This window comes from Theropithecus gelada, chromosome 3 (genome assembly GCF_003255815.1).
Source record: "Theropithecus gelada isolate Dixy chromosome 3, Tgel_1.0, whole genome shotgun sequence".
Lineage (NCBI taxonomy): Eukaryota > Metazoa > Chordata > Mammalia > Primates > Cercopithecidae > Theropithecus > Theropithecus gelada.
The window spans coordinates 69,365,665-69,388,832 of record NC_037670.1 but is presented as its reverse complement, the minus strand read 5'-3'; the positions used below and the strand labels follow the sequence as shown (position 1 = coordinate 69,388,832).

General features: G+C 42.5%; 1 protein-coding gene across 3 annotated transcripts in view; it reads left to right on the top strand.

Moving 5' to 3' along the window:
- Positions 1-22,500, top strand: part of HECW1 (HECT, C2 and WW domain containing E3 ubiquitin protein ligase 1) — a 454,397-nt gene extending 431,897 nt beyond the window's left edge. For 2 of the 3 annotated variants that reach the window (XM_025379207.1, XM_025379206.1), the window contains 5 exons: positions 245-374; positions 8,797-8,943; positions 10,576-10,690; positions 13,760-13,958; positions 20,987-22,500. In XM_025379207.1, the coding sequence (XP_025234992.1) occupies positions 245-374; positions 8,797-8,943; positions 10,576-10,690; positions 13,760-13,958; positions 20,987-21,098 (703 nt within the window). In that variant the 3' untranslated portion in view covers positions 21,099-22,500. The remainder of the gene's footprint in view (positions 1-244; positions 375-8,796; positions 8,944-10,575; positions 10,691-13,759; positions 13,959-20,986) is intronic. The other variant, XM_025379205.1, reaches the window with a different exon arrangement.
- The last annotated feature ends 668 nt before the right edge of the window (positions 22,501-23,168 follow it).

Below are 23,168 nucleotides of genomic sequence, written 5' to 3'. Positions count from 1 at the left end.
CATGAGTCAATAATTATTTCGTGTTTGTTATTGTAAACAATTTCACATTTTCTTTTCAAAGGAAAATCATTTGAATGAACTGAAATGACTGAATGATCTGATTCATTAGTGTATTCAAAAGTATCAAATTGTTAGGATAAGTCTGGACGTTTTAGCCAGGAATGATATAACTACATTTTGAAGTGAGGTCTGGGTAGCCATTTGTTCAGTAATTCTGTTTGCCTTTCTCACTGAATTCACCCAGGCCCTGTGATTTGAGTGACCTGGAATATTTGGATGAGGAATTCCACCAGAGCTTGCAGTGGATGAAGGACAACAACATCACAGACATCCTAGACCTCACTTTCACCGTTAATGAAGAGGTTTTTGGACAGGTTTGTGTGATATGGAGCTTGGAAAAGGGATTTTGTTTTTTACTATGGAAAATACACATAGCATGAAATTTATCATCTTAATCACTTTTAAGTGTAGACTTCAGTGATTCAGTCTATCCACATTGTTGGGCATCCAATCTCCAGAACTTTTTCATCTTGCAAAATAGAAACTCTACTCATTAAACAATAACTTTCCATTTCTCCTACCCACAACTCCTGGCAACTACCATTCTATTTTCTGTTTCTATGAATCTGACTACTCTAGATACTTCATATAAGTGGAATTATACAATATTTGTCTTTTTGTGGCTGACTTATTTCACTTAGCGTAATGTCCTCAAGGCTCATCCGTGTTGTAGCATGTGTCCAAATTTCCTTCCTTTTTAAGGCTAAATAATATTTCATTATATAGATATATATGTATACACACATACATATACAAATATACATAGTATTCTTCCTTTATATATATAAAATATTCCTTCCTTTTTAAAGCGGAAAAATATTTCATAATGTGTATATATTATATATATAAACAAATATATATACATATATGCCATATTTTGTTTATCCATTCATCCATTTGTCTGTTGATGAACACCTGGGTTTTTTCCACATTTTGGCTATGGTGAATCATGCTGCTATGAACGTGAGTGTACAAATATCTGTTCAAGTCCCTGCCGTATATATCAATTCTTTTGGATATATACACAGAAGTGGGATTGCTAGATCGTGTGGTAATGGGATTTCGTTTTTAAATTAGCAAATATGGGATCTCATTCATTCAAACCAATTCCTTGGGAACCACTTCCTTTAATAAATCTGCCTGTGTCCTCTTTCTTCTTTTTCTTGTTATGACATGGATCTACTTTATGTAGTTCTTTGAAAATCAGATATGATAATGGATCAGAAAGCATTTTTGTGAAGTACGCCATACATATATCAGATATTTCTGTTATCTGTGCCATTACAGAAATGATTCTATCACATCCAGATAGCTACTCCTCCAAAATACGTATATCTCAACACTAAATAATAAGATAAAGTTTCCCATTTGCTTTCTACTAGCATTTATATAACATCAAATCTTCTGATCAAATGGCCTACAGTTTTAACAAAAAATAACCATAGCCTGAGTAGATTTAACAAACAAGGTTTGGTGAACCTCATTTTCTGGATGTAAAGCCTGTGACATATGGTAATTCGTAACAGAGTTGTTGTGATAGTTAAGTCAGAATGCTTCAGAGGTGCCTCCCATCAATGTGGACAGTGCACTGGGTCGCTGCATGAGAATGAATGAATGCTGCAGGCCACCGAGCACCCACATCCCAGTCAAGAATCTTGGATAGGTCCTGGAAACATCAACATTCTGCTGTATTTCCTCTGTAAAAACATGCCTCTGAAGAATGTTGTTACATACTTGAGGAAAAAAAATATTTCTTTCTGCAACTCTGGAGAGCACATTTAAATATGTTCAAGAATATGCTACTCATGGCTGGGCACAGTGGCTCATGCCTGTAATGCCAGCACTTTGGGAGGCTGAAGTGGGCAGATTACCTGAGGTCAGGAGTTCGAGAACAGCCTGGCCAACACAGTGAAACCCCATCTCTATTAAAAATACAAAAATTAGCTGGGCATGGTGGCGGACACCTGTAATCCCAGCTACTTGGGAGGCTGAGACAGGAGAATCTTTTGAACCTGGGAGGTGGCAGTTACAGTGAGCCTAGATCACGTCATTGCACTCCAGCCTGGGTGACAAGAGCAAAACTGCATCTCAAAAAAAAAAAAAAAAAAAAAAAAACAGCTACTCATTTAACTTTCCTACCATGTACTCATTGAACAGGCAAAATACACTGTTCTCTGTGCATGACTACTTTTAGCCCATCTTTCACATATGCCTAATTGTAGAGCGTAAATTTGTAAAATACACACAATTGTATTAAGACAACTGGGTAGCCATCTGTAAAAGTTTTAAGTTAGATTCCTAACCTAACTCATTACACTAAATAAATTCCAGCTGGATCAGAAACCTGACTGTAAAAATTTAAATTTAAAAAAAAGGAAGAACGAGATAATTTTTATCTTTAATCTTGCACTAAAGAATGCTGATACAGATATGGCACAAACTCTCAAAGTCATAAAAGTCATCTGACATAGTCAAATATTATTTTTAAATTTCTGCATGGCAAACTGAAAGCGACATAATGTTTAATACATAACATAAAGACTATTTCTTTCAATATCAGAGATCCCACAGATCAATATGAAATTATCAGTCAACAACCTAATAGAAAAGTCACAAAGAATATAAATAGATAGTTCCCAGAAAAGGAAAGACGAGGAGATAATCTCATTTACAATTTTTAAAAATAAATTAATGCTATAGTGAGATACCATTTTCCCTTATTAGAATATCAAGAATTAGAAATGTAGCAGTATTTTGGGATGGTGTAGAGAAACAGACCCTCCTGTCCATTGTAGGTGGAAGTTTGATTCACTCTCTGTGAAAGGCTCTTTGGTGATATCAGTTCATATTTTAAATCACATGCCTTTGACTCAGCACACGTCTAGAAATTTGTCCTACCGATACATTAACACCTAATTGAAATTACTAATATATTAGGATCTTCATCACAGCCTTGTTGATAGTTGAAAAATATCTGTAACAGTCTAAATGTCCAGCAGTAGAGCACTGGTTAAATAAATGACACATTTACTAAGTGGAGTAGTGAAATCATGTGGGGTTATTAAAAAGCAAGAGGACACCTCAGCCCCTAAATTCACATATAATCATGAGCAATAAACAGGTACACTAACAACAATTAAGAAAGAAAAACACAGGTCTAAATTGTCATGAAAAATTTCTAAGATATATTTAAAAAAAAAAAAAGACAGTGAAGAACAGTGTGTAAAACACACTACTGTTTACAGGGAAAAAGAGTTTATATTGGTCAGGCACAGTGACTCACGCCTGTAATCCCAGCACTGTGGGAGGTGGAGGTGGGAGGATCTCTTGAAGGCAGGAGTTCAAGACCAGCCTGGGCAACATAGCAAGACCCCATCTCTAAAAATTTTTTAAATTGAAATATATACATTCCCCAGCATATGCATAGAATCTCCCTGGAAGGGAAGTAGAGATGACTGTTTCCAGAAAGGGAGAATGCATGGCTGGGAGGTTAAGTGGGATAAAAACTTACTTTTCATTTTATGGCCTTCTATACCACTTGAATTTTATTCCATGGTCATATACTATATATTCAAGAAAACAAAGTCAACTACAAATAACTGAATGCATAAAATTAGAGGAACAAATAAAGTTGAAGATAAAAAAGAACAATCCTCTAGTGTAAAGTGTAGGAACTCGACAACTTAGAAAAAAAGCTTAAATGTTCCCAATGATAAAAATAAGGATGTGTTGTAGATCTAGAATAATGTACAGTTGACCCTTCAAAATGCAAGGGTTAGGGCGCTGACTCCTGGAGAATTGAAAATTCATGTATAACTTTTGATTCTCCAAAAACTTAAATACTTGTAGCCTACTGTTGACTAGAAGTCTTATTAATAACAAAAATGGTCAATTAACAAATATTTTATAGGTTATAGCTATTATAAACTGTCTTCTTACAATAAGGAATGCCAGAGAAAAGAGAATGTTATTAAGAACATGATAAGGAAGAGAAAATATATTTTCTATTCATTGAATGGAAGTGGATCATCATAAGGGTTGTCTTCACTTTGAATAGGCTGAAGAGGAGCAGGAAATGAGGGTTTGGTCTTACTGTCTCAGGGATGGAAGAGGTGAAAGAGGGGGCAGGAGAGGCAGGCACACTGGGTGTAACTTGATGAAAATACGTTGTAATTTCTGTCGTTTTTGCATTTTCGTTTCTCTAAAAATGTGTCTATATAGTACCAATCCTTCTTCTACCATCCTTTGCTTTAGTTTCAGTGCCCATATCTAGAAAGGTTCATTATCAGAAAAGAAGTCAAAAGCAGTCTTAAACAATCAGAACCCTTCTGCCAGATTGTCTAACATCGATTTGTTTTCTGGCACTGCTTCTTCTAGATCTTCTTCCTCGTCACCTGGCGCTGGTTCAGAAGCACTCATCCCCGTCAAGTCATCTTCTTTTAGTTCCTCTGGCATGGTGTCTATCAGCTCTTGAATTTCTCCAAGATCCATATCTTGAAACCCTTTACCCTCAACTTTTTTTTTTTCTATATCTACAATCTCTTTCATGATTTCCTTGATTGGCTCTGTCATAAATCCTGGGAGGTTATGCATAACATGTGGACAGAGTTTTCTCCAGCAGAAATTTATTGTTTGGGGCTTGATGACTTTCATGGCTTTTTCTATAACATCTTCAGTGGCATAACTTTTCCAGAATTTCACAATGTTCTCTCTATTGAAGTCATCCATAATGTTGACATCCTTTCCATAGAGTGCCCTGCGTAATGAGACTTAAAGGTCCTATGACTCTTGATCTAAAGGCTGAATTAGAGATGTTGTTTTGGGGGGCAAGTAGACCACTTTGATGCCTTGGTGTTGAACTCAGGGGGTTCTGGGTGGCCAAGGGCACTGTCCAATATCAAAAAAACTTTAAAAGGCAGTCCCTTATTGGCAAGGTACTTCCTAACTTCGGGAACAAAGCACTGACAGAACCAATCCAGAAGAGACGTTCTCATTATCCAGGCCTTCTTGTTGTCAGCTGGTGTTATCTTTTCTCTTCAAGGCTCGGGGGTTAAAGCTTTAATGGATAAGGGCAATCCTGATCATGAATCCAAATGTGTTTGCACAAAACAGTAGAGTTAGCCTATCACTTCCTGCCCTAAATCCTGGTTCTTACTTGTCTTCCTTACTAATAAAGGTCCTTTGTGGTGCTTTTTTTCCAGAACAGGGCACTTTCACCTGCATTAAAAACCTGTACAGGCAGGTATCTTTTCTCCTCAGTGATTTTCTTAATGGTGTCTGGGAATTCGTCTGCTGCCTCTTGGTCAGCACGAGCTGCTTCTCTTCTTATCTTGACATTTTTTTCAGCCAAACCTGTTTCTAAAATTATCAAACCATCCTTTGCTGGCATTAAATTTTCCAACTTTAGATCCTTCACCTTCCTTTTGCTTTGAGTTATCATATAATGACTTTGCTTTTTCTGGAATCATATTAGAGTCTATAGGTATGCCATTGTTCTAGCAATACTGCACTCACATAAAAGCTGTGTTTTTGGCCGAGCACAGTGGCTCATGCCTGTAATCCTAGCACTTTGGGATGCCAAAGCAGGTGGATCACAAGGTCAAGATTTCAATACCATCCTGGCCAACATAGTGAAACCCCATCTCTACTAAAAATACAAAAATTAGCTGGGCATGGTGACACGTGCCTGTAATCTCAGCTACTCGGAGGCTGAGGCAGGAGAATCACTTGAACCCGGGAGGCAGAGATTGCAGCGAGCTGGGATTGCACCACTGCATTCCAGCCTGGCAACAGAGCAAGACTCTGTCTCAGAGAAAAAAAAAAAAAGCTGTATTTTCAATATGATATAAAAAGGTATTCCACAAAAAGTGCCAGGTTTTCACACCTGCTGGCATAGCTGCAGTGATGGCTTCATGAATTTCCTTTTCTTTTTTTACAATGGCCCCTATGCTGGATTCATTTGTTTTGAAAAGATAGGAAACCACATCTGCAGACCTCAATCTATGGTGCCTATCAAGCAATTCAATTTTCCCTTGTAATATCATGATTTTTCTCTCCTTCTTGGGATTACTTCCAGCATCATTAGTGGCCCTTCGTGTGGGTCCCATGATGTTATTCAAAGTTCACGGTATTGCACTTAAACACAGTGGAAAATATGCAGTAAACAAGAGAGATCACTTTTTACTGTGATACACAGTTTACTGGAGAGAGGCTGTTCATCAGCAACACTTGAGCTCATCGCAAAAACAACAGGAGGTGGCTACAAAATTATTACAGTAGTACAGTATGTACTACGTTAATTTTATGCAGTTGTGATTTAATGCTGCATTTTTATGTTAGTTTGCTTTTCTCTCAACTGCCAGTGGCACCATGTACAGGCTCTAAGTGTTTGTGTGTGTACGTTAAATTTTAACTTTTTAATAATAGATTTGTGTATATTTTGTGTTGGTAAATGATAAAAATAGACTACTATCTACATATATTTTATGGACTCATGACATTTCTAACTCTTTTTTTCGTTTTAAAAAAGCTTCTATTAATTTTCTGGGTATGCAGGCCATCTGCGAGTTTTTTCAAATTGTTGTAAGTCTCCAAAAAATTTCCAATATACTTATTGAAAAAAATCCATGTACAAGTGGACCCATGCAGTTCAAATCCATGTTGCTCAAGGGTCACCTGTATACCTGTTTAAAGTTTATCCCATTTCTCTTCAAAAGGAGGTCACCAAGAACAATGAGTGGTTTTAGAAGATTGAATTGCAGCCCTTCTTTTGTCAAGTTGTTAGACAGTGGAGAGCAGAGGGATGCAGGTGAAAGACACCATAGGCTTTAGGATTAGATTCAGCTACTAGTGAAGAAGCCAAAAATGACCCTGTTGAAATTAATAGAAGCTTTTTTTTTTTCTCACATAAAAGCCCTGTTTAGGCTGAGTGTGGTGGTTCATGCCTATAATCCTAGCACTTTGGGAAGCCAAGGCGGGTAGATCGCTTGAGGCCAGGAGCTCAAGACCAATCTGATCAACATGGCAAAATCCTGTCTGTACTAAAAATAAAAATTAGTCAGGTGTGGTGGCATGTGCCTGTAGTCCCAGTTAGTTGGAAGGCTGAGGTGGGAGAATCGCTTGAGCCTGGGAGAGAGAGCTTGCAGAGAGCTAAGATTGTACCACTGCCCTCCAGCCTGGGTGACAGAGTGAGACCCTGTCTCAAAACAAAAACAAAAAAAGCGCTGTTTGATAAAATCCTCAGGGATCAAGCTCCTTCCAGGTCTCCCCACTGCTATCACTAGGATAGGCGCCCCGCACTATTAGCCCAGATGAGTACAGCATCCCAACCATCATGACTGTGTTCAATGCAGCAGGACAAAGGAACACACAGCCCATCCCTTCAAGGAGGCCTCCTGACAGTGCCAAACACTTCTGCTTTCATCCCATTGGACAGAATTTACTTACGTGCCACACCTAGCTGTGAAAGAGGTTGGAAAATAAAGTCTTTAACTGGGCAGCTAAAAATCAGACATCCCAAAGAATATGGATGCTGGGTGGTAACAAGTATTTTATTGTTAGCCAATATTTTATAATTAGCACTGATCACCTAAGTGATAAAAGAAAAGGTAACCATCAGATTACTTATGGACTGTTTTGTTTAGGTACGTGTGTCCACAAGTGCCAAATATACAAGTATTTTTTTCTTTAAACCAGTAACTAAATCCAGTGATGCCTCATTTGTCTTGCAGCATTGAGCATTTCAGTGAACGCTGAAGTGAATTTAAGATGACTGAAAATTACCCCCTTTACACATGAACACATTTTGATTTTTTTTAATGTCTAGTATGTTATCTACCTTCTTGCCTGTGGAAAGATGGCACACAGATCATAGCCTTCCCTGATGACTCAAGCGTGTCCTAACAAAACATGCATTATCACACAAGTGGCAGCACCATTTGCTGTGTGTGCCTACGTGCTTCTGGTTCCCTTCCCAGGATCAGGCTGCCCTGGCTGTGTAATATTATACCCCACCCTCTGCCAGAAGCCTACTGTCTTCTGGCCAGCTGTGGGAGTGGAAGCTGATGGCTGTTAAGAATTTGCTGTCATTGAGATTTGGGGGCATCAAGTATGTGATTGTAGCATTGAGACATTCAGCTTCACCATTGGGGACAACCTAGCACATTTTCCTTTCATTTCCATCATGCCTCTTGAGTATAGGAAACCTGTTTCCTCTGTATAAAACGAAAACTGTAGCCCTTCCAAGGTGCATAACAATCTGTTTAGAGGTCAGGTGCAGTGTCTCACGCTTGTAGTCCCAATATTTCGGAGTTGGGAGGATCACTTAAGGCCAGGAGTTCAAGACTAGCCTGGGCAACATAGACCACATTCTACAAAAAAAAAAAAAAAACAAGAAGAAGAAAGAAGAAAGAAGGAAGATAACCAGGCAGAGTGGTGCCTCTGTGATCCCATCTTCTCAGGAGGCTGAGGCAGGAGGATCACTTGCCCCCAGGAAGGCAGGGCTGCAATAAGCTATGATTGCACCACTGTGTTCCAAACTGCTTAGAACAGCCAGAGCCTTTTTAGTGACCTTGAGAAAGGAAAAAAGACTCCAGGGGTAATAATGCCAAATAATGCCCTGTAGAGGACTTTTGGTATACAGGTGTGCCTCCCTGAGAGATAAGCTGAACTGACAAGCATCTCCCTGAGAGATAAGCTGAACTGACAAGCATTGCAATATTTCTGTTTTCCTACAAGGTCACGGAAAGGGAGTTGAAGTCTGGAGGAGCCAACACACAGGTGACGGAGAAGAACAAGAAGGAGTACATCGAGCGCATGGTGAAGTGGCGGGTGGAACGCGGCGTGGTACAGCAGACCGAGGCGCTGGTGCGCGGCTTCTACGAGGTGAGGCCCGGTGGCCTGGGGAAGGCAAGCTGTGGCCAGGGCGCTGCTTCATGGGGCCTCATCCTCCAGGCTCCCTGGGGGAGCAGCAGCTCAAGTCGTGAGAACAGACAGGGAGAGCCAAGGCGGGCAGTGGGCTCAGCAAGTGCTCCTCACCAGGGAGTGCTGAGGACCTTCTTGGGGTGGAGGGCTGAGGGGTCACAGTTCTCTGGGACACTCAACTCTTATTGGTGAAAAATGCTTTCAGACAACTGGCATGTGACCCTGGTGTGCCAGATGTGAAAACATCTAGCATCTCTTCACGATATGTGCAGGTGGTGTTTCCTTTCATTCAACGAAACAAAAATAAGTGAAGAGAAGGCATCGGGGGGTATTGTCCACTGTCACTAGGATTTTATTTCATTATAGCATCACATTGTGCCACGTAATCTATGCTGAGTGGTATATGAGGAAGACAGGGAGGGCTGCTAGACATCCTATGACATCCTTGAACTTCTCCAGTTTAAAAACCAGAGGCTATAAATGTTTTCTCACGTTTTGGGTCATGGAAGGCTCTCCTTCCCTGCCAGAATGGAATAGTGCACTGGCCATGGTCTTGTCCACCTCTGGTTTGATTAGAGGAGGTTCCACCACAGGACCTCAGTTGTGCCTGGTACATTTCACCTGAGATGCAAAGTCAGAATGCAGAACCCTAACAAAACAAGTCTTCCCAGATATCTAAGGAGGGAGGAAAGAAGTGAGAGAAGACGGGAAGGAAAAGACAAATTTGCACCCAGCTAGCTCAGTCCAGTGAGCATGAGGCTCTTAATCTTAGTAGGGTCCTGGTTTGAGAAGGGATGGAAAATGCAGTCGTTTTAATACAAATGCTAAATTTTAGGAAATAAGTCATAATTGCATGTGAAAGACTACATTACATTTTAAGTGAAATAGTAATACTAATAGCTACTAAGTCCTTCAAAGTGATGTGGACTTTTTGCCTTTAAAATGCAACGTTATTTGAAAATTTCAATGTGACTGCAGAAAGTCGAGTCAGATTTGTTTACAAAATCATTCTGAGGGGGAGCATTAGGGGTGGAGCATGGGATTCTTTTTTCTGTTCCCTGCTTATGAAGGCTTGTGTTCTAAAATATTGAAGTCAATGATCATCGTTCGAGCTGCTGTAACAAAATACTGTGAGATCGGTGACTTACAGCAACAGTCATTTATTTCTCACAGTTTTGGAGGCTGGGAAGTCCAAGATCAAGGTACCAGCAGATTTGGTGTCTGCTAAGGGGCCACCTTCTGGTTCATAGATGGTACCTTCTCCCTGTGTCTTCATGAAGGAAGGGACACGAGGTATCTCTTGGGCCTGTTTAATAAAAGCGTGAAGCTCTGGTGATCGAATCACCCCCCAAAGTCCCCACCTCCTAATACAATGCCCTGCGGGGTAAAGATTTCAACATATGAATTTGGGGAAGGAAAAGGATATAAACATTCAGATCATAGCAATAATTTCTGAGTTAAAAATGATTGCAGACTGAAAGAAAGTATTGCCAGTGATGGTGAGTTTCCCAGTTTAACCCACATAAATATAATAATGAACATAGCCTTTCCACGTGTTTGGACCTGGATACTGAAGCCTAACCTGCATTTCAGGTTGTAGACTCGAGGCTGGTGTCCGTGTTTGATGCCAGGGAGCTGGAGCTGGTGATAGCTGGCACTGCGGAAATCGACCTAAATGACTGGCGGAATAACACCGAGTACCGGGGAGGTGAGTGGGCAGAAGCTGTGATGATATAATGATCACAAATAGAACTCGGCACTTTCCAAAAGATTGTTTTGTTGAGGTGAAATTGATGTAAAATAAAATTGACTAAAGCGAACAAGTCAGTGGCATTTAGTACATTCATAGTGTTGTGCAACCATTACCTCTAGCTACTTGCAGAATATTTTCATCACCCCAAAAGGAAACCCTGTACCCATTAAGCAGTTGCTCTCACTCCTACGCCCCCTTCCCCCAACCCCTGGCAACCATCAATCTGCCTTCTGTCTCAATGGATTTGCCTATTCTGGATATGTCATATAAATAGAATCATACAAAATGTGGTCTTTTGTGTCTGGCTTCTTTGACTTAACCTACTTGAAGTTCATCCATGTTGTACGTAGCATGTTTCATTATTTTATTCCTTTTTATAGCCGAATAACATTCCATTGCATGTATAAATAATTCGTCACTTTTTGGCCGGGCGCGGTGGCTCAAGCCTGTAATCCCAGCACTTTGGGAGGCCGAGACGGGCGGATCACGAGGTCAGGAGATCGAGACCATCCTGGCTAACACGGTGAAACCCCATCTCTACTAAAAAAAAAAAAATACAAAAAACTAGCCGGGCGAGGTGGCGGGCGCCTGTNCATATATATACACATAGGCACACCCCAACGTCTTCCTACAGAGAAAATTAAGCAATAACACAGTGGAGATGAGCATTTTGGAGGAGACCTCTGAGTGGGAATATTCTCAGAATATTTTGCAGAAGTCCAGGAATTTTCATTATACATCTTGCACTGCCCTTTATTTACTTTATGTACTATGGTCAATGAGGTTGACAGCAGGGAAATGTTGAGGTTTGTTTTGCAGGATTGACTTTTGTGAAGGTAAAAATAAATCACTTTCTTTATAAAAGGCTTTAATATGGTAAAATGAAAGTAGTTCTGGTCTTTTGTAATACCTATACCAAGTCTCATTAAGAAAGTAAGTTTGTAATCCCAGCACTTTGGGAGGCCGAGGTGGGCAGATCACGAGGTCAAGAGATCGAGACCATCCTGGCTAACACGGTGAAACCCCATCTCTACTAAAAAAAAAAAAATACAAAAAACTAGCCGGGCGAGGTGGCGGGCGCCTGTAGTCCCAGCTACTCGGGAGGCTGAGGCAGGAGAATGGCGTAAACCCGGGAGGCGGAGCTTGCAGTGAGCTGAGATCCGGCCACTGCACTCCAGCCTGGGCGACAGAGCAAGACTCCGTCTCAAAAAAATAATAATAATAATAATAATAATAATTCATCACTTTTTGAAGACTACAAAAAGCTTGGCCTTACTTCAGTACAAAGCAGGAGTTTGTACATGCCTTTCTCCAACTCCCAACCTGAACTTTCCTTCAGGTGACATCCTCCTCATATTGGTCGAGTCTCTGGCCTAACTTGGTATAGAGGCTTACAGAGAACATTCCATCCAGGACCCAGCTCCTGAGCGGCATGCGTGCCTCCAGCGAAGGGTGTCTCATTTCCTGCAGAATTGGAGCCCTCTCTGCCTCGATCCTAGTTTGCCAGAACACGGTTCTAACCGTGGCCACCACTAAAGCTAATGTCTAACCCCTCCTAACTACTCACCTTGCACACTGCCAGACCTGTCTTCCTGAAACATTGCTTTCATCGGGCCACTTCCCTACCCACAAAACAAGTTCCTTATTACTTCTAGATTTGAAGGGTTTTATTAGCCTCAAAACTCTTCATTTAAAATACCACAGAGAAATCCATCAATGCAGTAGAGAGTGGTGAGCTAGGGGCATCACCTCAGCCTCCCTCATGTCCCCAGTACACTCAGCCCCGCAAAGCCTCTTATATTATAAAACTGGTATAGTATGAAAACCACTGTCTGCCTTGCTGGGCACTGTGGCTCCTGCCTTTAATCCCAGCACTTTGGAAGGCCGAGGCAGGCAGATTGCTTGAACTCACAAGTTCAAGACCAGCCTGGTGAAACCCCACCTGTAAAAAAAATACAAAAATTAGCCAGGTGTGGTGGCATATGCCTGTAGAACCAGCTACTCAAGAGGCTGAGATAGGAGGTTCCCTTGAACCCAGGAGGCAGAGGTTGCAATGAGCCGAGATTGTGCCACTACACTCCAGCCCGGGCAACAGAGTGAGATTCTATCTCAAAAAAAATTCTCTGCCAGGCTGTTAAAGCCCCATAACACCCCCCAGAAATATTCCTTCCTGCCTTCACCAGACACGCCTCTACTCCAATGGCTTACAGTTGCCTGCATATTTCCTTCTCGTTCTTGTTATTCTTTATTTTTCCTGCCAGGAATGTCCTCCTCCTTCCCTCCACTTGCACAAGCCCTTTGCACACTGCTCGTAGCTTCACTTCCTTTCTGAAGCTTTCCTTGCTTCTACCTTGGCACACATGGATTTCTTCTCTCTCTGAATGCCTCTTGCATTTGCAGTCAATGGCAAATCATTTAATTGATATATCCAAGCATGGTCTCCCCAGTTTACTGTGAGAGGGACCCAGTACTTAATCCATGGGCCCAGCATGTATCCACCCAGGGCTGGCCTGAGAGCAGCTGCTCAAGGGGAGAGCCTGGGATCTCCTGTTCACCAAACTGGCTGTTCACCTCCAGCCTGGACTGGTAAGTCCTAGACTCTCCCGTGGTATGTGGTTGCCAAGAGCTAAGACAGCAGAACAAAGGAAACATGATGCAATATTGTGTTCATGGGCCCTTTGGTCTCTACCAGGCCGTTCTATTCCTTATCTACACCTATATCAGGCAGGGGCATTTTAAGTGGAGTCCCAGTTGTTTAAATAGAAAGCAGACATCTCTGAGAACATCCCTCAGAACATAAAGTCCTTTTATAAAATGACTATTTTCTAAATCTACTCTTGTTCTAAAACTTGACCTAGTTGCACAAATTGTTTTAGACCTCTCTAAAGGCCATCATGAGAGAAATCAGATCAAAAACCGCGATTCCGTTCCTATCATACCTGATGTGTTTGATCTCTCTCCCCCTCCTCACCCCTTCCTCTTTTCTCCGCATCCTGTCTTCCTCCCTCCCTTTGCCTCGTGCAGGTTACCACGATGGGCATCTTGTGATCCGCTGGTTCTGGGCCGCAGTGGAGCGCTTCAATAATGAGCAGAGGCTGAGATTACTGCAGTTTGTCACGGGAACATCCAGCGTGCCCTACGAAGGCTTCGCAGCCCTCCGTGGGAGCAATGGGCTTCGGCGCTTCTGCATAGAGAAATGGGGGAAAATTACCTCTCTCCCCAGGTACAGAGCTCCTGCCAGCCTTCGGGGAAACCTGCTGAAGAGGGCAAAGTATACTTTGCTATTTGATTTTGAGTGACCATCCTTTGGGATGGAATTCTTTCCGGTCACCCAAAGTATTGTCATGGCAGTTATTAGGGAAAGGTGAAGGTGAGGTAGCTGTGAGACTTGGATTGAAACTATATTATTCTTAGGGAGGTTTTGATGACTGATGGTATTTCAGCGGTAATATCTTGGTCCATGTGTCAGTCATGGGATGCTCTCACAGCCCAACTTAATTTAAAGATGAATGTCTCACACAGGAGAGGGCAGAGGCAAGGACATTAATATAAAAAAGCTGGAACCTGGAAGTAACGCCTCGAGCATCGTATCGGTACTTCTGCAGCGTATCTCTTAATACTTCATAGGATCATTATATATGCGTGATGTGTCGGATTTTTCCTACCAAGTTTTAAAACATGTGGGGATGAGACCACACGTATCTCTGGGTCTCTATGGTGACTTCTATTTAGAAAGCACATCTATTGTGGGATAAATGTGAAAAAGGAGACACTGGGGCTCCAGGCAGTTTTACAGAAGAAATTCCCTGCACTGTGAGTTTTAATCCCAGCACTTCCTGAATCCTTTCTATGCCGCTTTGGGTAGTGCATTCCTAATCAGGAAGCACTGAAGAGACAGTGGTGCATAGCGCTGTAGTGAGAAACGCTGCTGCAACAGACAGAAGAAAAGATGGACCCCTATTATCTTTTGTTAATAGGATACGTTCTAATTATAAAGAAGCTTTGCATTGAACTCAGCTCTATTTCTACATGGCCACCCAGACACTTTTGCTAAATCCTTATTGCAGAAGGATTTACTGGACTATAGCTTTCATCTAGCGTTCCCAGATTTTCCCCGAGGACAATTCGCCTGGTGTCAGTCAGCATTCGTGGGCGTGCCCAGCTGGTTAACCACAGCTGAACACCCTGGTGCAGGCTTCAGCCCTGGCTTCACCCACGCCATTCAGCAGACCCTCAGCTCCAAGGGTCTGTCTTGTTTGCATGGCTCCACCAATAGCTAAACCTAGTGAATTTAAGTCTGGCAAGAAAAGAAGACTAAAAAGGCAGAATTTCCATTTGTTAAGTTGAATGATAGATTTCAATAATATAGTTATTTGGAAACATCTTGCTTTTATTTTAGAGAAATGCAACTTGAGTCATCACTGATGATAGCCTACCCCTACAGCATGCAGCTTGAGGAGGGGCTGAGCTACAACCACACACCTGCCCGTGGGAACCGGCAATCTAGGGAGAACACGGCCTGATAGTAACTAATCACAGCACAAGGTAGAATCAGAGGAGCACAGGGTGAAGAGCAGCATACTGCGAGAGTGTGAAACAGAGACTCCTAATCGAGTTACCTAGAGAACATGCCACAAAGAAACTGGCATTTAGGGGAACATTGGGAGATGAGGAATAGGGAGAAGGGGCCTTCCAGGCTGAAGCAATAGCACATGCAAGGTCTGACAGCAGGGAATGGCAGCACATGTTCAGGAAGGTGCGGCCGGCTAGTGCAGAGGGTAAGATGCCCGGAACATCATCACAGGGGATGCAGTTGAGAAAGAGTTTGGTGAGCCACAAACAGAGACCCTGCTGGCTGAGCGCAGTGGCTCACGCCTGTAATCCTAGCACTGTGGGAGGCTTAGGCAGGTGGATTGCTTGAGCACAGGAGTTCAAGACCAACCTGGGCAACATGACAAGACCTCATCTCTACAAAACATTTAAAAACTTAGCTGGGCATGGTGGCGTGCACCCTTAGTCCCAGCTACTTGAGAAGCTGAGGCAGGAGGATCACTTGAGCCCAGGAGGCCGAGGCTGCAGTGAGCTGTGATTGCACTACCATACTCCAGCTGGGCAACAGAGTGAGACCCTGTATCAAATTAAATTTAAAAAAAAAAAAAGAAGAAGAAAGAAAAAAGAAAAGACTGTGCTGAGGAGTCTCTATTATTTAGGAAATGGGAGTCATTGCCTCTGTTATCTGGGGTCACAGATTGAATATAATTTCTGTATTTGCTTTGGAAGCTTTGAAATATACATTAATATTATTAACCCACACAGAGAACTTCTAAGGCAGACACTGGGCTTATGAACAGATTCTTCATATCTGGACCAAGGCACCCCTAAGAGGGCTGCTGCACCACAAGCCCCAGAGATGGTTTCCTGGGGAAGCAGGGACCTCTTCTTGGGACAAGAAGCAACTGCCTCTAAGAGGACACTGAAAATAACCCCCTAAATAGTGACCCCTGTCCAGTCTCCCTTGGACAGTGTCTGAAGATCCAAGAACGTAAAAAAAGGTCATCTATGTGTGGATAGAAGGAAAGAACCTCTGACTTCCAGAAACTGTCATTCAGGAAGACCTGGCCTGGCCATGGCAGGTGGCAGGAAGCCCTGAGCAGGCACGAAGCAAAGCAGACCCCAGGTGGCATGGGCTTCCCAGGTACTGCGAGCCACAGTGCATGTGGCCTGAATTCTGGGAGAGGCGGCCTTCAGCTCTTTCCTCAGGTCTTCCCTCTGCAGAAAGGAAAGACAACTGGCTTCCCAGATGAGAGCGCCAGACACCGCCACAGCAAAACCTGGTCATAGCCCAGGCTACATAAAACCTTTGTGTCAATCCAAGTCCCTGCCAGCTAAAAGATGTGTGAGGGTCAGGAGAAATGACTTTGAGGGTAGGGGCTTCTGGGATATAATTTCATAGTTGAAGTAGATGAGAGGCAGGACTGTCACTGGAGTTGAGGTCAAGGAACTGGGGGTTTGGGTGTTCACCCTGTCAGCCCTGTGGACTTAGTTGCCACACAGTCTGGTAGGAGGACTTGAAATGGAAAGGAAGACTTAAGCAAAGTGCCAGATAATAATTATAGTAAGTTAGAAGTTCAGAGGGTCAGAAGGAACCAAAGATCTATCTAGATCACTTATTTTCAAGCTTTTTAAACCATAGTCCACAGAAAGAAATGCCTTTTATATCACAACTCAGGACATGTACTCATTTGCACGTATGTGTGTGTATATCTGAAACTCAAGTTCCTCAAAACAGCACTTTACCCTTATTATCTGCAATAAAATCTATTTTCTACTCTATCCTATTTCATTAAAATGAAATGCCAGCCAAAACCTATGGTTTTAAAAATAAATTATCTAAATGACATGAGATTCAAAGGAATGGAAACTGATCAAGGATTGCAAAGTCATGACATGGAATTGACAGCAGGGAGTGTGAAGAATGTCCATCCACGTCACAGCGTGTGGGGCAGTGAGCAGTTTCCACCCATGAGGACTGGAAAGGGGACACTAGGACCTGGAGGCAGCATCTGGAAAGAGCTTAAGGAGGTGGCAAAGTTTCTTTACTTTGAACAAGAGCTCAAAGGAGGACAGAGGAAAGGCTTGGAAGGAAAGAGAAGCACAGAAGCTAGGTCAGAGTCAAAGTAGCACTGGACAGTGTGGAGACAGAACAAAGGAGAGGGGAGAATCTTTGAGTTTACCTTTGGGGCAGGGACCAGGGATATCAAAGCTATGAGTCATTTAGGCAATTAACTGGCCTAAAAGTTGCAAACGAAATTCTAATATGAACATGTTTCACTGCAGATGTAAACTGAGCCCAGGCCCGGGGTGGAGTTGGAGGCCTGGTTAAGTTAGTAGTTGGTTTACTCTGTAGCAGTGGTTCTCAAGGTGGGGCTAGGGAAGGCGACTTTGCCTCTCTTCCCCCACAGGAGGCAGTTGACAATGTCTGGAGACATTTTTGGTTGAGGGGAAGGGGTGCTACTGGTGTCTATTGAGTAGAAGCCAAGGATGCTGCTAAACATCTCACAATGCACAAAACAACTCCCACAACAAAGAGTTATCCAGTTTGAAAAGTGAATCGTGCCAAGCTGAAAAATGCTGCTCTCTAGTACCTAAGGCCAGAAGAGGACCTACAAAGGAGGCCTGAGAGTGCCATCAGGGAGCTCAGCAGAGAAAATGGCAGCCACTGAGAAACCAAAGAGAAGCCAAGGAGGAAGATGTTCCAGAGGAAGAGCTGTCAAATGCTTTTAAAGAGCTGGAGCAGGAGGGAGTAGAGTATAGGCTTCTGGATTTAGGGATCAAGAGGTTACTGACAAACTTGAAAAAGTAAATTTAGCAGGGAAGAGAGCAAGGCCTATCTGAAGAGAACAAGGCTATAGTTAGGCAGTAGAAGAAGATTGGCATGAAGGGAAGACACAGCTTACATAACCGGCTGAACAATTGGCAGCAAAGAGGAGTGACTGCTGCCTCTTTTGTGTGTTTCTAGCCAACCTTAAAGTGGTCTCTAGTAGAGAGGAGCAAGACTTTCTTTGGCCCTATGTTGGTTAACATTTCAATCTATAACTTGGAAAAAATAGAGGAGACAGGGAGATCAACTGTGTAGATGACACAGTTAGAAGGATAAACAATACAGGGATTGGCATAACCCAATCCAAAATTATCTCAAAATGCTGGAACCCTAGCTTGACACCAATGGCGTGGAATTCGACACAATTGAAAGACCCGTGCGGATCTCCAAAACATCCGTCGTACCAAGAGTGAGAAAAGAGTGAGTCACCTGCCAGTAAGTCACGTGCACAACCCCAGAGGCTTCAGCTGCCACAAGTATGACACAGTTCCCCAAATCATTATCACAATCATGATTGCATTAAGAGAATCTTATGTTTAAATGATGATTCACAGGTTACAAAACGCATTTACGTGTGTTCTAGCGTTGATCCTCCCCATAACCCTCTGAGGTGCACGCAGCATATATTATTATCCCCACTTTACAAGTGAGAAAACTGAGGCTCAGGAAGATTAACTGACTTTTCCAGAGTCATAAAGCTGGTAAGTGGCTAGACTGGGGTCAGCATAGAGGTCTTCCAAGCCCTGGTTTCTTGCTGTCCACTGCCCCACACCACCAGGCAATGCTTGGTTTGGTGCACAGGAATGAGGTAAGCGGCACTCGGTGCTGTCAGAACCACACCTGGAGGATGGCGAGCTCTTAGGAATGCTGAATTGGATCATGATTTGATTGTGTTCGTTCATTCTAGATGACAAACTAAGGGAGTTCACCAAGGCTCTAAATAAATGCAATAAAAACAACTAGTAAGGAAACCGTGGGTGTTCAGACTAGGTGCTATTCACCAATGCTTTCTGTTTACTCCCAGAAATGATCTTTTACAGAATTAATTTGGTTCCAACTAATTTGTAAAGATGATTTTTTTTTCTGTAATATTTCCACTCATGAGTGCCAGTTAAAATGACCAGAGGAAGAAAACTACGAAGATGATGCCTGCTCCTATCTCGCCCCTGGCTAATTCAGCTAGTTCCAAAAGCATGCTTGGGATTTCTCTGCCCTACTTCGCCTGTTTAGCCATAGCCCAATGTATGTTCTAGTTTCATTGCAATCTTTTTAACATAGAGAGAAATCACTGTAATCATCCTAGTCGATTTACTGAGTTCCCTTTCACTCAAATATTTACATCTAGATAAAGTATTTCAATTATTTTCTTTTAAAGTAAAGGAAGGCCTGTATGAATCTTAGATAACAGTCTAAGAATTCTGCTAATCTCTATTCATATGTTTCTTCCCAACTATGTCTTTAAGGCCTAAGACCAGACACTCTACTACCCTATGCCTGCCTTTGGAGTTTGAGCGGGGATGGGACAGGGAGGAGGGAGGTAGGGGTTAGGGAAGTTCACCAAGGACTGCCAGGAGGAGGAATGGGTGCTGGGCAGATGAAAACACCAGCATCCTCCCTAGATTCTCGCTGGGCAGGAAGCCCCACCTTCCCCCTTTCCTCTTCCCATCTTCCTCATTCCCAAAATAATCTCCCCCCATAACCTGAGTGCTGCATCAGCCTGGGCAGTGATCTGATACTCTGATTTATATACTTTAAAACAAAGGTGTGAATAATACACAAGTCCCCTAGGGATCTTGTAATGAAAAGAAGAGTTTAATATCCCAAATAAAACTCTAATGAAGAGAGTTTAGTTTTGTTTGTTTCTTTGTATGTTTGTTTTGTGATTTGATTTGGTTTGATTTTAGAGTGCCCTTTTCTGTGCTGGTTGGTGTCTCAAAACACCATTGCAACACACTACTCTTAGGGAGGAAAAGGCAGGAAATGAACTTTCACCTGCACCCATCCACCTTTCTCCCTACTATGGTACAGGCTCAGCATCAGCCAAAGTTTCTGTAGAAACAAAGAACTACTGGCAGGGAGCAGCTAGTCAGGTGATTCAAGGCTCCACAGCAAGGGATCTATGTGTACTGGGCTTCTTGTACCCACTGCTGGAGACCCACATGAGTCTTCCAGGTCCAGGTGTTAGCCTCTGGCGAGGAAGACATTCCTTGTCTAAGGCAGACACTGGCCATGCAGGAGGAAACACATGAAGCAAACTAGAACCCTGGGTGCCAGGACTCTCCAGGCATCCGGGGAGGACTGGCTCACATGGGCAGCTTTTCTTGGAAATGTAGCACTTCAGCTTTAGGTTCTGTGGGTTCTACTGGGGTAGAGGAGTCAGACTTGTCTCCAGCGCACACTTGACTTAAATGGAGAACTGGATCTCAGAATTCCAGGCCATCTCAAGTTCCTCTAAATAGATGCATGTGGTTCACAGAGGCTCAGAAATCAGAGCTGGGCAAGAAGACTTAGGAATATAATCCTTCAATACTAATTATATTTCTGCCTCCTTCATCGACCACATCAAAATTTATAACGCAATTGCAAATCAGGCTGATACCATAGAGTTTATAATCAGTTTGCTAGTGTCATTCTAGTGTAGTTGGTTTGCTTGCAAATGCAAACAACCCATTTTTAGTTATTCCATTCCTTCCACCGGTCTGTTCATTCTACAGGAATATGGCTCTTTAGTGTGCAATGTTTTATGGTGGTCCTGAATCACAGTCCTGCTCACTTTTGATTCCCTTTTGAATCACAACTTCAGACAGTCACAGATCCAGAACCAGTTGTATCGAAACAAACACTCTCACCGATCTCTTCTCCCCATTCAGGGCACACACATGCTTCAACCGACTGGATCTTCCACCGTATCCCTCGTACTCCATGTTGTATGAAAAGCTGTTAACAGCAGTAGAGGAAACCAGCACCTTTGGACTTGAGTGAGGACATGGAACCTCGCCTGACATTTTCCTGGCCAGTGACATCACCCTTCCTGGGATGATCCCCTTTTCCCTTTCCCTTAATCAACTCTCCTTTGATTTTGGTATTCCATGATTTTTATTTTCAAACCAAATCAGGATTGACAAAAGCTGTGCATGAAGAACTGCCTTCTTCTAAGATCTAACCTTCAGGCTTCTCTCCTCTGTTTTCAATGAACTGCTAGCCTGTATGCAATATTAAAAAAACAGCTGTCTCAAGGTCTGTGTATATCTCCACATACCTCCATTACTAACAATGAAATATGAATGCAAGTTAAGCTACACTTGACCAAATGGTAATAAATGTTTACTTCCATTTCTATCATTTAAGGGAAAATGTGAGCGTTAAGCACTCCAAGCTTTTATATGCCCATGTCTTCTGAGCAGAGCCACCATTTTTTATAATTTCTAACAACCAACTCCAGAACTAGGAGCTGATCAACTCTTTGTTTTCCTCTCTATCTACTTTTCCCTGTGCATAATATCCATCCAAAGGACAACAGTGGCAAAGCTGAAATTTTTATACATTCAACTCATTATTCACATGTGGCATCAGTCCCATCAGCCGGAACTAGCCTAGACACACGGTGCAAATATGACACTCCCAACGATTAACAACAGCAAGAAAACACATCGCATCCCAATGGTTGCGGGGATTGTGGGCTCAACTCAAGAGAAGTTTAGGAGGGGGAGCATTGCTAGTGAATACTCACACCACAAGAAGGACAAACTTGTGCACATGTCCAAGAAAGAAACCTTCTTGATTGATGTAGCATGAAGGATGAGGCTTCAGCCCCCATTGTCTTGTGTAGAATGTGGCAATGCCAACTGGAGAAAGGGAAGAAGGACATATTATCTTGGTTTGAATCCCTGAGTTCTGTACTGTTCTATTTTGTTTAGTCTAGCCACAGTTCTTCATAAAGGAAAACAAAATGTGTAGATGATACCATGACTTTTGTTAAAGCCATGACTTTTGTTTGCTTGGCAGACAAACCCTTCTTTTTTTAAACTTTGATATTGGTTTTTTTCACGTTTTCTTTTTTCCTTTTCCTTTCTTAATCATGGAGTTCAAGTTCCTTTACATTCGATTGTCCATCGGGACCACACTAGGAAGCTGCAAAGAGTGATGGTGCTTGTTAGGGATCAAGGGCAACACAGTACTTCTCCTTCACCCATAGTAATCCTCCTGGGGCAGAAACGTAACACCCCAAAGGCACGTTGATTTGTGTCAAAATAAATATCCAATTTCTTTTAGCATTCAGTGAAAACATATCTCAGAAAACTTCAGGTTGTCAGAAAAACAGTTGCAGGCTCCAAAGACAGCCTAACCTCTCAATTACATTTGAAATAAACCAAACCATAATGGTCATTTGCTATTTTTCTAACGTTGTTATCCATGTTGTCTGAAATAGGTCATAAATGAAAGTGTTTTTCTTCACTGGGAAAAAGAAGAGCTCAAGAGACCCGACTATTTAAATGTCACATTATTGTTTTCCATATTAAAACAAGGGAGAAATGTAAGACGAAGTGAATTTCCTAAGAAGCCAGGCCTAGTGGCTCATTATACCAGTTTGTGTCTGGACAGTGTGTTATTTGTGTTTCCTACACTCTAAAGCATTCCAGCCGGGAGCGGTGGCTCATGCCTGTAATCCCAGCACTTTGGGAGGCCAAGATGGGGAGATCACTTGAGGTCAGGAGTTTGAGACAAGCCTGACCAACATGGTGAAAGCCCATCTCTACTAAAAATGCAAAAATTAGCCAGGTGTGATGGCACACGCCGGTAGTCCCAGCTACTTGGGAGGCTGAGGAAGGAGAATCACTTGAACCCGAGAAGCAGAGATTGCAGTGAGCCAAGATTGTGCCACTGCACTCCAGCCTGGGTGACTGAGGGAGATTCCATCTCAAAAATAAATAAATAAAAATAGAAGCATTCTTTTAGTAGGAAGTATCTACAATGCCCAGCACCCCTTGCAGCGATGTGTCCGGTGTCAATCAAGGAGTATACATTATAGAAATTTAGCCTTTTATTGTCTAA